This window comes from Pleurodeles waltl, chromosome 5 (assembly GCF_031143425.1).
Source record: "Pleurodeles waltl isolate 20211129_DDA chromosome 5, aPleWal1.hap1.20221129, whole genome shotgun sequence".
Classification (NCBI taxonomy): domain Eukaryota; kingdom Metazoa; phylum Chordata; class Amphibia; order Caudata; family Salamandridae; genus Pleurodeles; species Pleurodeles waltl.
The window spans coordinates 981,157,114-981,170,464 of record NC_090444.1 but is presented as its reverse complement, the minus strand read 5'-3'; the positions used below and the strand labels follow the sequence as shown (position 1 = coordinate 981,170,464).

The following is a 13,351-nucleotide window of genomic DNA, read 5'->3' as shown; positions in this document are numbered from 1 at the left end:
CCCTGCTCTCTAAGTTGGTATCACTGCTGGTAATCTTTCATGGGGTGGTCGCTAATGTAATCTTTTTTCCTCTTTTTAATAAAACTTTTTCTTGGCATTAACATAAAAGAGAAACTTCAGTCTGCAATCCACATCCTTTGTCATTCCAAAGGAAATGAAGAAACTTTCCCATAAAGCACTTAGGGCGTTGTTACGGGAGCCATGGGACTCCTGCATCAGTAAACCCTACAGTTGCAGGATTACCAGGTCATTGTGAGTGTATGACTTGAAAATAGAGATTTACCTCAGGAATCTGTTCTGCACACTTTCCCTCTTGTTTGTTCGTCACAGACCCGACGCCAAAGATGTTTTGGTGAAATGTCAGAAGGGGAAATAACTGTAAATGCATTATTCTCTCAGATATCTTTATCTGAGTCTGGCTTTTGATTCCCTCTGGCAACTAAATTGACATTTACTCTCAACTGAAAACTTCGTACTTGTATAGCGCACTACTCACCCGTTAGGGTCTCAAGGCGCTGTACGCATACCGCTGTGGAACCCCTCCTGGCTTTTCCTTGTGAGGTGCCCACTCCTGGGCAACCTCCAAGGTGAAGCCAGGCATCACAGCGCTGTTGGGGCCGTTGTGGAGATTAAGCAAGCTATTGCCCAGAATTACAGAGTGGGACCCATGAATTAGATTAGGCACCGATGCGAGAATTATCAGGTCTGAGGAAATTGAGTCCAAGATCCACTGAGGCGGGAATTGAACCCTGGTCCCGGGCCAGATTTCTGCATCAGGGTCTGCCGCTCTAACCATTGAGCCACACGTCTCCTATTTTGGACCTAACAGTGTTTTTACATCAGTGGTTCCCGAACGTTTTAGAACGACAACCCACTTGTAAGAACACTTTCGCAGCCCACCTATCCTTAATGGACATGACGAAGGGTGATTTTTTTGTTTGTTTAATGTAACTAAAGCGTTGTGTGGTAGTGCACTGTAATTTACGGACAGCACATTTTCCATTGAAATGGCCATTATGCACAGGCATACAGTTGTACTCATAACACTACAGTATATAGCTCACAAATTATAATGTGTAGATTTCGGGTTTCTGTGAATAATTAGCAGTTGTGCAACACCAAGTAAACTATCTTGATTTGTTTAAAAAATAGGCCTCGTTTTTGTTTTCTTAAGTGCTGAATGCATATAGTTAATTTACTTGTATTTACGTATTGTTGGGTGTTGCAACAAATTACGATAATCTACACTTTCCCTGCACTCCAGCAAGACTGTCACATGGTTATATGTTGAAACGAGTGCTTCAACCACTCATGCCTGAACAACGAGGTCGGAACACCGACCTCGTTATCACTAATGCCTTTACCACGAATGCCTTAACAACTATTTTTCGTTGTAAAGGCATTCCTGGTAAAGGCATTAGTGATCAGCATGCATGATTCCAGCATGCATCCCCCCTGCCCCCCACCCCTAAAAATTACCGCGACCCACCCCACCTCCCAACCACCCCAATCCCCCACCCCCAAAACTAACACAACCCCTTCCCCTAAAACCTAAAGCACCCCAACCCACCCCTAAAACCTAAACCCTGACCCCGCACCTAAACCCTAATCACCCCGAGCCCCCACCCCACCCTCAAAAACTAAAAATACCCCGAGTCCCCACCCCCCTAAAACCTAAAGCACCCCAACCCAACCCACCCCTAAAACCTAAGCTTTAACCCACCCCCTCCCTGCCCCTAAACCCTAATCACCCCAAGACCCCACTCCTAAAACCTAAAGCACCCCAACCCACCCCTAAAACCTAAACCCTGACCCCCGCCCCTAAACCCTGACCCCCCTCCCCTAAACCCTAATCACCTCGAGCCCCCCACCCCACCCCCAAAAAACAGCCCCAGTCCCATCCCAACTTACCTCCTCCTTGATCACGTCGACTCCCTTCTTCTGTGCCTTAACCACTCATGTACGTGGTTCACACATGCGTGGTTAAGGCCCTAAAACAAGGAAGTCGTGGAAAACGAAAGTGTTTCGCTTTTGTTTTCCACGACTTCATGATTCACAGCTCGTTGTTCCGGATGTTTCCTGGGTCACATAATTTACTTTAAAAACTCTACTCACTTTGCAGTCGAAAAGTAAACACCAACCCCTTGTTAAAAGAATAAACAGCAGTTTGTCAGAAGACCTAAGCTGAGGTTTGACCTCCGTTTTCGAAGCACTGGGCAAATGTGAAAATAAAACCCAGAATTTAAAGGTATCTTTATTTTTTGCCCCGATTTCCCACGACCCACCAAAAATCGGGTTGTGACCGACAGTTTCGGAATCACTCCTCTTGACCACTAACAGAAAAATGATTAGACATTTTTTGTTTATTAATTGTCTGTCTGTCACATTCCACTAATTATCCTTCACCCCGTTACTGTGCTTTGCTCTCCTGCATGACGACACCTCCCTTTCCTCCCTGTTGCCTCTGACCTTGCTCGCCAGTTCCTAGGTTTGTGAGTACCTTTTTACAATGGACCTCCTTGGCAAGATAAGAGTCTCTTTGACAGAACTTCACAGGCTGCTTGGATGTATCTACAACTAACGACAAGGAGGAAAGACCTGAAGGACATTGTGCACATTTGGAGCAAATGACTATAATCTTTTTTTTTTTGTCGGTGTAGATCCACCCATCATGTGTTCTGAACTATTATGCAGTGTGCTTTGGTGACCCAAGTAAAGAGCTAATGTTTGTTGCAGGTCTGTGTTGGCGTATCCAGAATTCAAATTTATGACATACTCACTTGTCCGCAGGGCTGTTGAACTTGAGTCACTCTGTCAGTGTAAGATACTTCTTTTTATCTCGGCTCCCCATTTTGGACTAACTTAATTATTCTAATTGGTGGGCATACTAATCTGTCCCTAAAATCTTCACAGTGCATGAGACTAGAGTGTCACCGGGACCCTGGGAGGTTCAAAGCTGCTTTAACACTCCTGCAGCTGTTGACATCTGTCACAGTGAAGCAGTTCCAGGTTGTTCTGGTTTCTGGAACTAGTTTTTTGTGTTTTTTTTCCCTTCAGTCTTGGTACTCCACTTTGATCTTTGGTACATCTGCATTTGTGGTAGCCAGTCAACCCCGGGGAGTGGATTGGACTTCATCCACTCAGCTGAAGTAGGGGGCTGACATCTTCACAGGCTGCTCATGTGGCACATCATCTGTATAGATGTCCCATGAGTATTTATCTTTTTGTGGCTGGTTCTCCAGATTGTCTTAGCAAAACTGCTCAAGCGAGGCAGGCTGCTGTATTCACACGCTACCAATGCCCCTTGTGGAGCATCATGCCCACCTGGTTTCCTTGCTTTTCCACCATAGAAACTGTTTTGTACAGTACTTTACAGGCAGTCATGTTTAGCAGTTCCATTAATGTAAGGAGTTTTGTTAGAACATTGAGCCATAAAATTAAGCATTAACCATGGAATTAACACAAATGCTGCATTGAATCTTCACGTTTATGTGGTGTATTCATGTTTTTGTATATTTTTCACACTCTAGGAGGAAAATGACAAAGCGTATAATTTTAAGTGGTATACCAAATATGCCTGCCCAGAGATACCCGTGGAATGTGAAGTGACTGATCCTGTATCCCAGGAGCAGTACGACTTATCAAGGTAACAGAGATTATTTGTACTCTTCCCCCCCCCCCCCCCCCCCCCCCCCCCCCCCATTTTACCTTCCGTGGGGAATTAGGCGGACAACTTGTGTTATGTGAAGCTTGCACAGATCAAACCTAAAAGGCAAGTCGACCTCTACAAATTGTTTCAATGTTCCTATAAAGACAGGACATAGATGGAAGAGCAAGTGAATATTTGTGCACTGCTCTGGAGAGTGTAGTCCTAATGTGGTTGTTGCTTTGGCAAGTTTGACATGACGGCACCCTTCCCCTCTTACATTTCATTGTGTGTACCTCAATTCCATTATGAATTGATTATCCTCACCACCTGCCTATTGCGACTGGAATAGCCAGATATACAATTCTATTTATGTTGCAGCCAATAAATATACTTCACCAGTGTTTCCCTTAAACAGTGACAAAGGAACCTGCATTTGGGGTTGATATTTATTAAATTCTGACTTAGAGTGGAGTGGAATGTCATTGGATTTTCAGGTGCAGTTCTCAAACCACGAAAGACATTTTTTAGGTGTCACTCTTAGTTTTAAACAAATGCAAATTGGTATCACAATTAATTTTACTTGCCGCTGGCCATTAATACGGTGGCACACACAGATACGCGCAATTGCTACCTTTTTAATTTTCATCCTTCTTGAATACTCACTGTGCAATAGCACTTCAATCCTATTTGCAAAGATTACCCAAAAGAAGAATGCATGGGAATATGGGTATTTTGGAGCCGGCATTTTCTTTTAAGATTCAACTTGTTTGTGATCAACAAATGAAGCCAACTGTGGAAACCCATGAGGCTTACTGATAGAAATAGTTAGAAGACAACAGTAGAGGTAACCTTTCTATATAGCAGGTCATATGGAGTTAAAAAGTAGGGGGTGCACCCTGTAACTTGAAGACCTCTGCTCTACTCATTTGTTACCAGATAAATTATTTGGAGGTACATTAAAAAAATGTTTTGTAAATAATCTGAAAGCGGAAATCTTGCAAGAAATCATAAATTCACTTTGCTTATTCGATATTTTAAGTATGCCTTCTTAGTCTGGTTACACCACAGTCCCTGATCACCATAGTTGTAGAGCAATTCCATTTTTGTTTACAGCCCTGAATACTAACAATTTAAAATCGCACATTTTTGTTTGTATCTGGAATGCTATTGCATGTGGATACAGGAGAGATATTAACGTGATTTGTACTTGTGTGGAGCCACAGTGGCCATGAAATTCAAACGTAAATACGATGGGACTGCTTAATGTTGATGTATCATTGCACCAATCACAACGCTAATTTTTATGTAATTGTTGGTCTCCCCAGACACTAAAACCTTCACTTCAGACATAGAAACAGACTAGAAAGACTTTATAATAGGAGCATGTGATTCAGTTAAGGCTACCCAAACTTGAGTGCAGATAGAAGCGAGACAGAAGGCAGAACCAGGAGACGTCAGATGCCAGAGATGTGTCTAGAAGCAGGTGGTATTGGTTTGGTGTTAACTGAAAACAAACAAAATGAAACCTTTTTCTCATATTCTCAAATTCTGTCTTTGGACGATGTATGAAAAGAAACCATGACCTGCTGAAATTTCATATCCACATGAGGCATTCCGTTGTTTTGATAAGAGTATTTTTGAATGCATGTTTATATCAGTTAAATATCAGACCAAGCTTGCTTGTGAGGTAAGGAACCAATCACTTGAAAACCGTGTGCAACCAAGCACCAGTTATGTGGTTTGTGGTTTGGAATACAAACAGCAGCACGTAACCTGATGTCTACCTGGCTGTACAACGTTATCACTGGTTCTGGATTTAGAGTCCCCACCTTCCTGCACACTGGCTGTGCAATGCTTATTTTTTTTATGCTGGCCCCGTACACTGCACATCTCCATCGACTCTGGCTGTCCAGTGTACAGCTCATTCGATGTTGGCAGTACAGTGTACATCTCCATTGGCATCTGCTGTATAGTGTACATCTCAGTTGACACTGGCTGTCCATTGCAAATCTTTATCCACATTGGCGATACATTGTACATCTCCATCGACACTGGTGGTACAGTGTATATCTTCATTGATGCTGGAGGTGTGGGGTACATCTATATCGACCATGGCGACAAAGTGCACATGTGCATCAATGCTGGCTGTAAAGTGCATATTTGCATATTTGAGTCGGACTTTAGTGCTCACACCTCCCTGGGCGCTGGCTGTAGGAAATTACCCTCTTTTTGGCATGGTTACCCCCATTTTCTGCCTGCTGTCAGTGTGTTATTTCTGTTTTCACTGGGATCCTGCTAACCCGGACCCCAGTGATTGTGCCCTCTCCCTCTAACTTTGGTTATTTAGGACTTTGCAGACCCCACAATTGGCATACTGGTGCCTCCATAAGTTCCTAGTATATGGTACTTAGGTACCAAGGGCATTGGGGCACCAGAGGTTCCCCATGGGCTGCCACATGTATTGTGCCACCCATGGGAGCCCATGCAAAATGTATCCGCAGGCCTGCCATTACAGCCTGTATGAAAAGGTGCATGAACTCTTTTACTAGAGGTCACTGCACCAGGTCACTGTAAGTCACCCCCTATGGTAGGCCCTCCTAGCCCAGAGGGCAGGGTGCAGGTACCTGTGTATAAGGGCACCCCTTCATGAGCAGAGGTCCCCCTATGAAATCCAGCTCGATTACACTGGACTGCATAAGTGCGGGGAAGCCATTTAAGCTGTGTATGTCCGGCTACATAATGGTAACTCCGAACCTGCGCATGTTTGGTATCAAACATGTCGGAATCGTACCCCAATACTGTTGCCAGTATTAGTTGTATCATTCTGTGCACTTTGGGGGGTCCTTAGAGGACCCCAAGCATTGCTCTTACCAGTCTTCTGGGGTTTTCCAGGCAGCCCGTGCTGCTGCCACCCCTCAGACAGGTTTCTGCCTTCCTGCTGCTTGAGCATCTCAGGCAGAGGAAGGCAGAAAAAGGGATTTCCATTGAGAGAGGGAGGTGACACCTTCTCCCTTGGAAATAGGTGTTACATGGTTGCGGAGGGGTAGCTTCCCCAAGCCACGGGTATGCTTTGAAGGGCACACTTGGTCCCCTCCTTGCATAAACCGGTTTGCACCAATCCAGATACCCACGGTCCCTGCTCTGACGTGAAACTGGACAAAGGAAAGGGGAGTGACCACTCCCCTGTCTATCAGCACCATAGCTACTCCAAATGGCCCCTTGATTCTGCCATCTTGATTGCAAGGTGGGCAGAGGCCCCTGGGAGCATCTGAGAGGGTCCTAGCGCCAGAAGTCTGTTGAGGTTGTTATTCCTGCTACTGGTGCTCAAAAACAAAGGAGGCCTCAATTAGACCTTAGCCCTCTCAGTGCCATTCTGAAAAAAGACAGGTTCAGGATGCCCACTGTGCCCAGGGTTCTGTCTGCCCCTGACCCTGGAGGCCGGATGGTAGCCCTGCAACCATTCCCGCTTTGCAGGCCAACAGGCATTAACTGCGGATCACGGTAGGTCACAAACATTTTCAGTTTGCTGTACTCTCATTTGGTCTTACCAGCACCAAGGTATTCACAAAAGTGATGGTGGTGGTTGTGGCATACCTTTGGAGGCCATGGGTCCTAGTCTTCCCCTATCTCAAAAGCTGGTAGTTGAAGGCTGACTCATCCCAGGCATTTGTCAGTCATCTCCACACTAAGGCGAACCTCGTAGCATCCTAGAGGTTCACTACACAATCATGCCAAAGTCACACTTCACTCTTCTCCTAGAGGCTCCCATTCATCAGAGCCAATCTGGGCACTGTGCACTTTCAAGCCTACCACCCTGGAGTGGAAAGTCCAAGACATTAGAGCTTTGAGCCAACGTTTCAGGCTCTGTCCTGTGTCTCAGTAAGGATGTCTCTAAAGCTGCTAGGACTGATTTCCTTCTGCATCCTACTGGCCAACCATACCAGATGTCATATGCAAGCTCTGCATGGGGATCTAAATTCTCAGTGGGTGCAGCATTAGGGACATCTTTCAGATCTGGAAAAGAATTTGGAGAAGATTGCAGAAGATATGCAATGGTGGCTGCAGGACCGCGATGGGTCTATGTCAGACCCCTCTCCCTATCTCAACCAGAGCTCACAGTAGTGACTGATGCATTTCTTTTGATTTGGGTAGACCATCTAGCAGAGGTGGAGATCAGATGCATCTGGTCTCCTGTGGAAGGCTGGCTCCATATCAACCTTCTGGAGCTGACAGTCATCTATTTGGCTTTAAAAGCTTTGCTGCCTTCCACCAAAAGGAGGCTGGTGGAGGTACTTGAGGACAACATAACCACAGTGGTACAGTAACAAGCAGGTCAGGTCAGGTGTGGTTGTGGACACTGCGCTGGGAAGCTCAGTATCGCTGGACGTGGCTACACGGCCAAAGAATTCTCAGGTAACTCACCACCAGGCAAGTTCCTTGTCCGCTTGAGCAGACGTACTGAGCAAACTACACCTCTGTTGTTGGAAAATGAGTGGTGACTGTTGAGGGCCTTTGACCTTCCTCATGCTGTTAATGTCATCATGGAAGAGAGGCATCCCTCCACCAAATCGGTATACTTCTGCCTTTGGGATAGGTTTGTGACCTGATGCACTTCTCAACAGATCGATCCAATACAGACCAAACTGTCTGAAGTTTTGTTGTTTGCATTGTCCCTAGCACAGCAAGGTCTTGCTTTGGGCACTGTTAAAGGGTACAAGCCTTCTCTTTCAACCTTTCCACAGTTGCTGGACCTGCCCTTATTATTCACCAGTTGTGATGTGTTTCCTTTGAGCCATTTGTCAAGCCCTGAAGGGACTTAAATGTGGTTCTCGCATTCCGCATGTGCAATCCTTTTGAGCCTCCCACCAGTTGGTCTCTCCTGCTCCTCATCCTCAAGACAGTATTTCTTGTTGTCATAATCTCTGTGTGTCAGATCAGTGAGTTACAGGTTTTGTCTGTCAACCAGCCCTATACCACATTCTACCTAGACAAGCTGATTCTACAGGCTCTAGTCTCATTCCTTCCGAAGGTATTTGCTCCTTTTCTTGTTGGTCAGAATATCACTCTTCTGGAATTCTTTGCTTCACCATACACCTCTAAGGAGTCTACTGGCAGGATCCGAAAAGGGCTCTAAGCTTCTACGCTGATCATACTAAAGAACACAGAGGGGATGAGCTGTTTACTGGAGTCTCTGGAGCATATTAAGGGAAGGCCACACAGAAGGGAACCATCTCACTGGATCGTACTATGCTGTAAGAGCTGCCACACATATGGTATGCCTGTTTCTGACATTTGTCAGGCCTGTATGGGGGTATCAGTCCATACATTCACAAGACCTATTGTGTGGCCAGCCATGCTTGCCAGGAAGGGCACTTAGCCGACTCAGTCCTTATGGACGTTTTGGTTTGAACCATTCACAGGCCCACCTCCTGGGAGGTACAGATTGAGTATCTTTTCTAAAGGTGAGCAGTCTTCAATTAGAAGCCTGCATCAGAAGAGCAAGTTACACACCTTTGGCAACTATCTTTTTTAGTAGAGACTACCTGCAGATTCATCACCTGTCCTCCTATCCTACCTGTTCTGTGAAATGGACTCCTTCACTTATAAAGATCCCATTTTACAGATCTGTACACAGTTCAAAATTGATTTGATTTTGGCTGCATGTCTGTAGGCACAGACGAGTCAGAAAGCAAGTGATGTTGGTGTGCATGGAGGGTGCCTATTTATGGACGAGCACATCATGTCCTGCTTGGAATGATGTTGGCATGGAGCTGTCGGTACCACCCTACTAGCACGCAGGGGTACTGCTGAAAAATTTCAGGATCCAGACTGATATCTGGGGAATATTGAAAACGTAAATCTGCAGTTAGATAGCCTTTACCAGAAAGGTTAGTTACCGAAGCTAAGTAACTTGTTCGTCCAGGATGACTAATCAGCAGCTCCTTGCTAACCAACAGGTATAGTGAACGTAAACGAGCCCTGTCTCCACTCCCAGTGTCTAGATCGTCTCCCTCCAGCTGCAGAGATGTGAGCAGTACACTTCCACTGTCTGGGAGAACAGTTCTCATCCTCCCTCTTGTGCAACAAAATGGGTGGGATACTACTGGCCTCCATTACTACCTTGGTTGTACCAGACATGCTACACACACCAACAGTCTTAACACACATATTTGGTATTAGCACAAATGGCTGGATAAGTGCACAGTAGTGGTACTTTTCACAGGTGGGCCAACAGTCCCTCCAATCTAGTGACACAGATTCAGGTTTGGTCACTCTACTGATCCTTAAAACATGGTATGCTTCTACAAACCCCGCTACGTACTAAACCCAATGACTGGCAGTCCTCTGTCACAAATGAGGGCATGCTTGGTGCTCCCCTCCAGTTAACAGGACAAACCCAGAACTTCTTAAAGTCAGGGATATGTCATGGCCTCTGTGGACATGCACAGCGTGATGCTGGGGCCAAAGTTAAAATGTTGTCATACCGTATACACGCAGTCCATCGCTTGTGGCAGTGGATCACACCAATTCACAATGTAGGGGACATTCTGAAGTCCCCTTAGGTCTTCTATGGCCTAAACTCTTATCCTCAACCATTTGGAGGTACATACTGTAAGTTACCAGATGGAAGTGTGAGGGCTCATATGTTAATCATTGATTAAATTATTTGTATCTTTTGCTTTTGACTTTCATCCTTCATTATAATAGTACCTAACAAATGTTTTCTTGGTAATTGCAGCTTGTCGAGAGTTGCTGAAAGCAGTGCTGAAAATTGGTATGCAATGGACACTTCTGCAGATCAGCGGAAGAAATACTACTTAAATGTGTGCAGACCCTTGAACCCGGTTCTAGGATGTGACCAAAATGCATCAGTCTGTGAAATGAAGTATGAAAAAGATCATGTAAGCTATTTTAATCCTTAAATTTATAAGCCAGCTTTAGTCTGCATTTTTTTGTGACAATTACAACTTATTTGCATTTGGTAAAAGAGAGGTGAATGATAAATATCTGTGCATAAAAGGTGTTCTTGCTGTAGGTGAGATCTCTTACCAAAGAAGGTGTGTGCAAACTGCACTCCTTCAATGTTTGGGGGCAACAAAGGAATATAGAAAATGCTGAAGCTCTTGAAACATGAATGTACTGATTACCATTCCATATCTCTGTGAGATGGCAATATATCTTATCAGTCTTCCTCCTTGGGTCTTTTGACGTGTTTTTAAATGTTCGATGGCATGTGTAGCTGCAGATACACATGCTATGCATATTCTGCCATCTAGTGTTGGGCTCGAAGTATAACAAGTTGATTTTCTTTGAATAAGTATTTTCGAGTCACAGGATCAAGTGACTCCTCCTTTTCGGCTCCATTGCGCATGGGCATCTACTCTGTTAGCTTGTTTTCTTTCCGCCATCGGGTTCAGACATGTTTCTTTCGCTCTGATAGTTTGAGTCGGAAAAGTTCTATAACTGGTTAATTCTCATTGGTATTGTTTCGATCGCGTAACATCTCTCGTCGACACTTCAGTACAGTCTAATCAAACATCTTTCATCGCCCTTTGGGGCGCTCGTGCCCACCTCTGGCCTGGTCGGGCCGACCACGTGGAAGCCTCATGGACCGGACCCCATTCCGCTTTTGCCCTCGCTGCCATGCCAAATTCCCATATACAGACCAACATCTCGTCTGTAATCTCTGTCTCTCCCCACACCATCGAGAGGAAAATTGTGAGGCCTGCAGATCTTTCCATTCAAAGAAAACTCTGAGACAGAAAAGCACGAAGACTGGAGATGATGTCAAAGAGCACAGAACGTCTCAACGTCGAGGAAGAGGAGATCGAGCACACTGCAGTATCCGTCCGAGGGTCTGACTCCAAACAGGATTCCGAGGAGGACAGACCGGTCACAGCAGGACAACTAGTGAGTACGCCTGCCCCTATCCCATCCAAGCCCAAACATAAGGCCTTGGGAACGCCACTGCCAGAAGGCCATGGCTCGACCCGCAAAATGACCCATGGTGACCAAGCAACAACTTCGGCACTGAAAAAGGCCACGTCACCGAAGCCTTCGGACTCGAGCCGAGGCACTGGCTCTGAAGCTTTTGGAACCGAGGCCAACATCCACTCCCAGCCTTTCGATCCCCGAAAAAACCATCTTCGGAGCCGAAAAGGCCAGTTTATATGGAGGAGCATGGACTTTCCAAAGTACTTAAAGAAAGCCATAAATGTTCAGAGGAACACACACAAATGGAGGACATTGATGAAAGGCAGGCCAGAATTCACATTCACAAGGAAACTGGCAAGATCATAACTGCACCTCCTCTGAAGCCTAAGAGGAAGCTGGCCTTTCACAAACAATTGGACACTGCTCAGCCACCAGCTAAAGTGCCAAGGCCTAAAAAAAAAACTCCACCTCCTCAGTCTCCTCCTCATTCTCCTCACCTGCTTGTCTCTCCACCCACTACTCCCACACCTGTACAATCTCCTGCACATTCTTTCGATTCTCAAGACAATGTGGATCCATGGGATCTCTATGATCCAGATCCCATTCCTGACAACAGCCCAGACTGCTATCCTTCCAAACCATCACCACCAGAAGATAGCACCGGATACACTCAGGTTCTGGCTAGGGCGGCATCATACCACAATGTCGCCATGCCCACCGAGCCCTTGGAGGATGATTTTCTCTTCAACACATTATCCTTCACACACACTACCTACTAGTCCCTTCCCATACTTCCAGGCATGTTAAAGCATGCACATCAGATATTTCAAGAGCCAGTCAAAGCCAGGATAATTACTCCCAGAGTGGAGAAAAAGTATAAACCACCTCCCTCTGAGCTGGCATTCATTACACAATAATTGTCTCCTGATTCTGTAGTTGTTAGTGCGGCCAGGAAGAGAGCCAACTCCCAGTCATCTGGTGATGCACCACCACCAGACAAGGAGAGCAGGAAATTTGATGCTGCTGGCAAAAGAGTAGCATTGCAAGCAGCCAGCCAATGGAGAATAGCCAACTCCCAAGCACTATTGGCTAGGTATGATAGGGCCCACTGGGACGAGATGAAGGATGTCATACAACATCTCCCCAAAGACCAACAAAAAAGGGCACAACAAATAGTCCAGGAAGGGCAGGCTATTACTAATAACCAGATTAGATCAGCCCTAGATTCAGCAGACACAGCAGCTAGATCAATTAATACTGCTGTTACTATATGGAGACGCATGGCTTCGGTCTTCAGGGTTCAAGCCTGAAATTCAACAGGCAGTCCTTAACGTGCCGTTCAATCAAAAACAGCTTTTTGGCCTTGAAGTAGATACGGCTATTGAAAAAATGAAGAAAGACTCAGACACCGCTAAAGCCATGGGTGCTTTGTATACAACACAATACAGGGGATCCTTTCGGAAACCCCAATACAGAGGTGGTTTTAGAGCACCAACACCTGAGGCATCCACTTCACAATCAAAGCCAACCTACCAACCTCAATACCAACGAGGTGGGTTTAAAGGTAATTACAGAGGCCAATTCCCCAGAGGCAGGGGAAAATATCAGCCAACAAAACCAGCCTCACAGCCAAAACAGTGACTTACTCTATCTCTTCCCATCTCACACCTCACCTGTGGGGGAAGACTGCAAAGGTTCCACAACAATTGCCTACCAATTACAACCGACAACTGGGTATTATCTATTATCCGCAATGGTTATTGCATA

General features: G+C 45.5%; 1 protein-coding gene across 1 annotated transcript in view; it reads left to right on the top strand.

Annotated features, from left to right (window-relative positions):
- IGF2R (insulin like growth factor 2 receptor) overlaps positions 1-13,351 on the top strand; it is a 1,086,527-nt gene that overhangs the window by 336,359 nt on the left and 736,817 nt on the right. The window contains exons 17-18 of the mRNA XM_069235138.1: positions 3,531-3,646; positions 10,389-10,551. Coding sequence (XP_069091239.1) covers positions 3,531-3,646; positions 10,389-10,551 — 279 coding nt within the window. The remainder of the gene's footprint in view (positions 1-3,530; positions 3,647-10,388; positions 10,552-13,351) is intronic.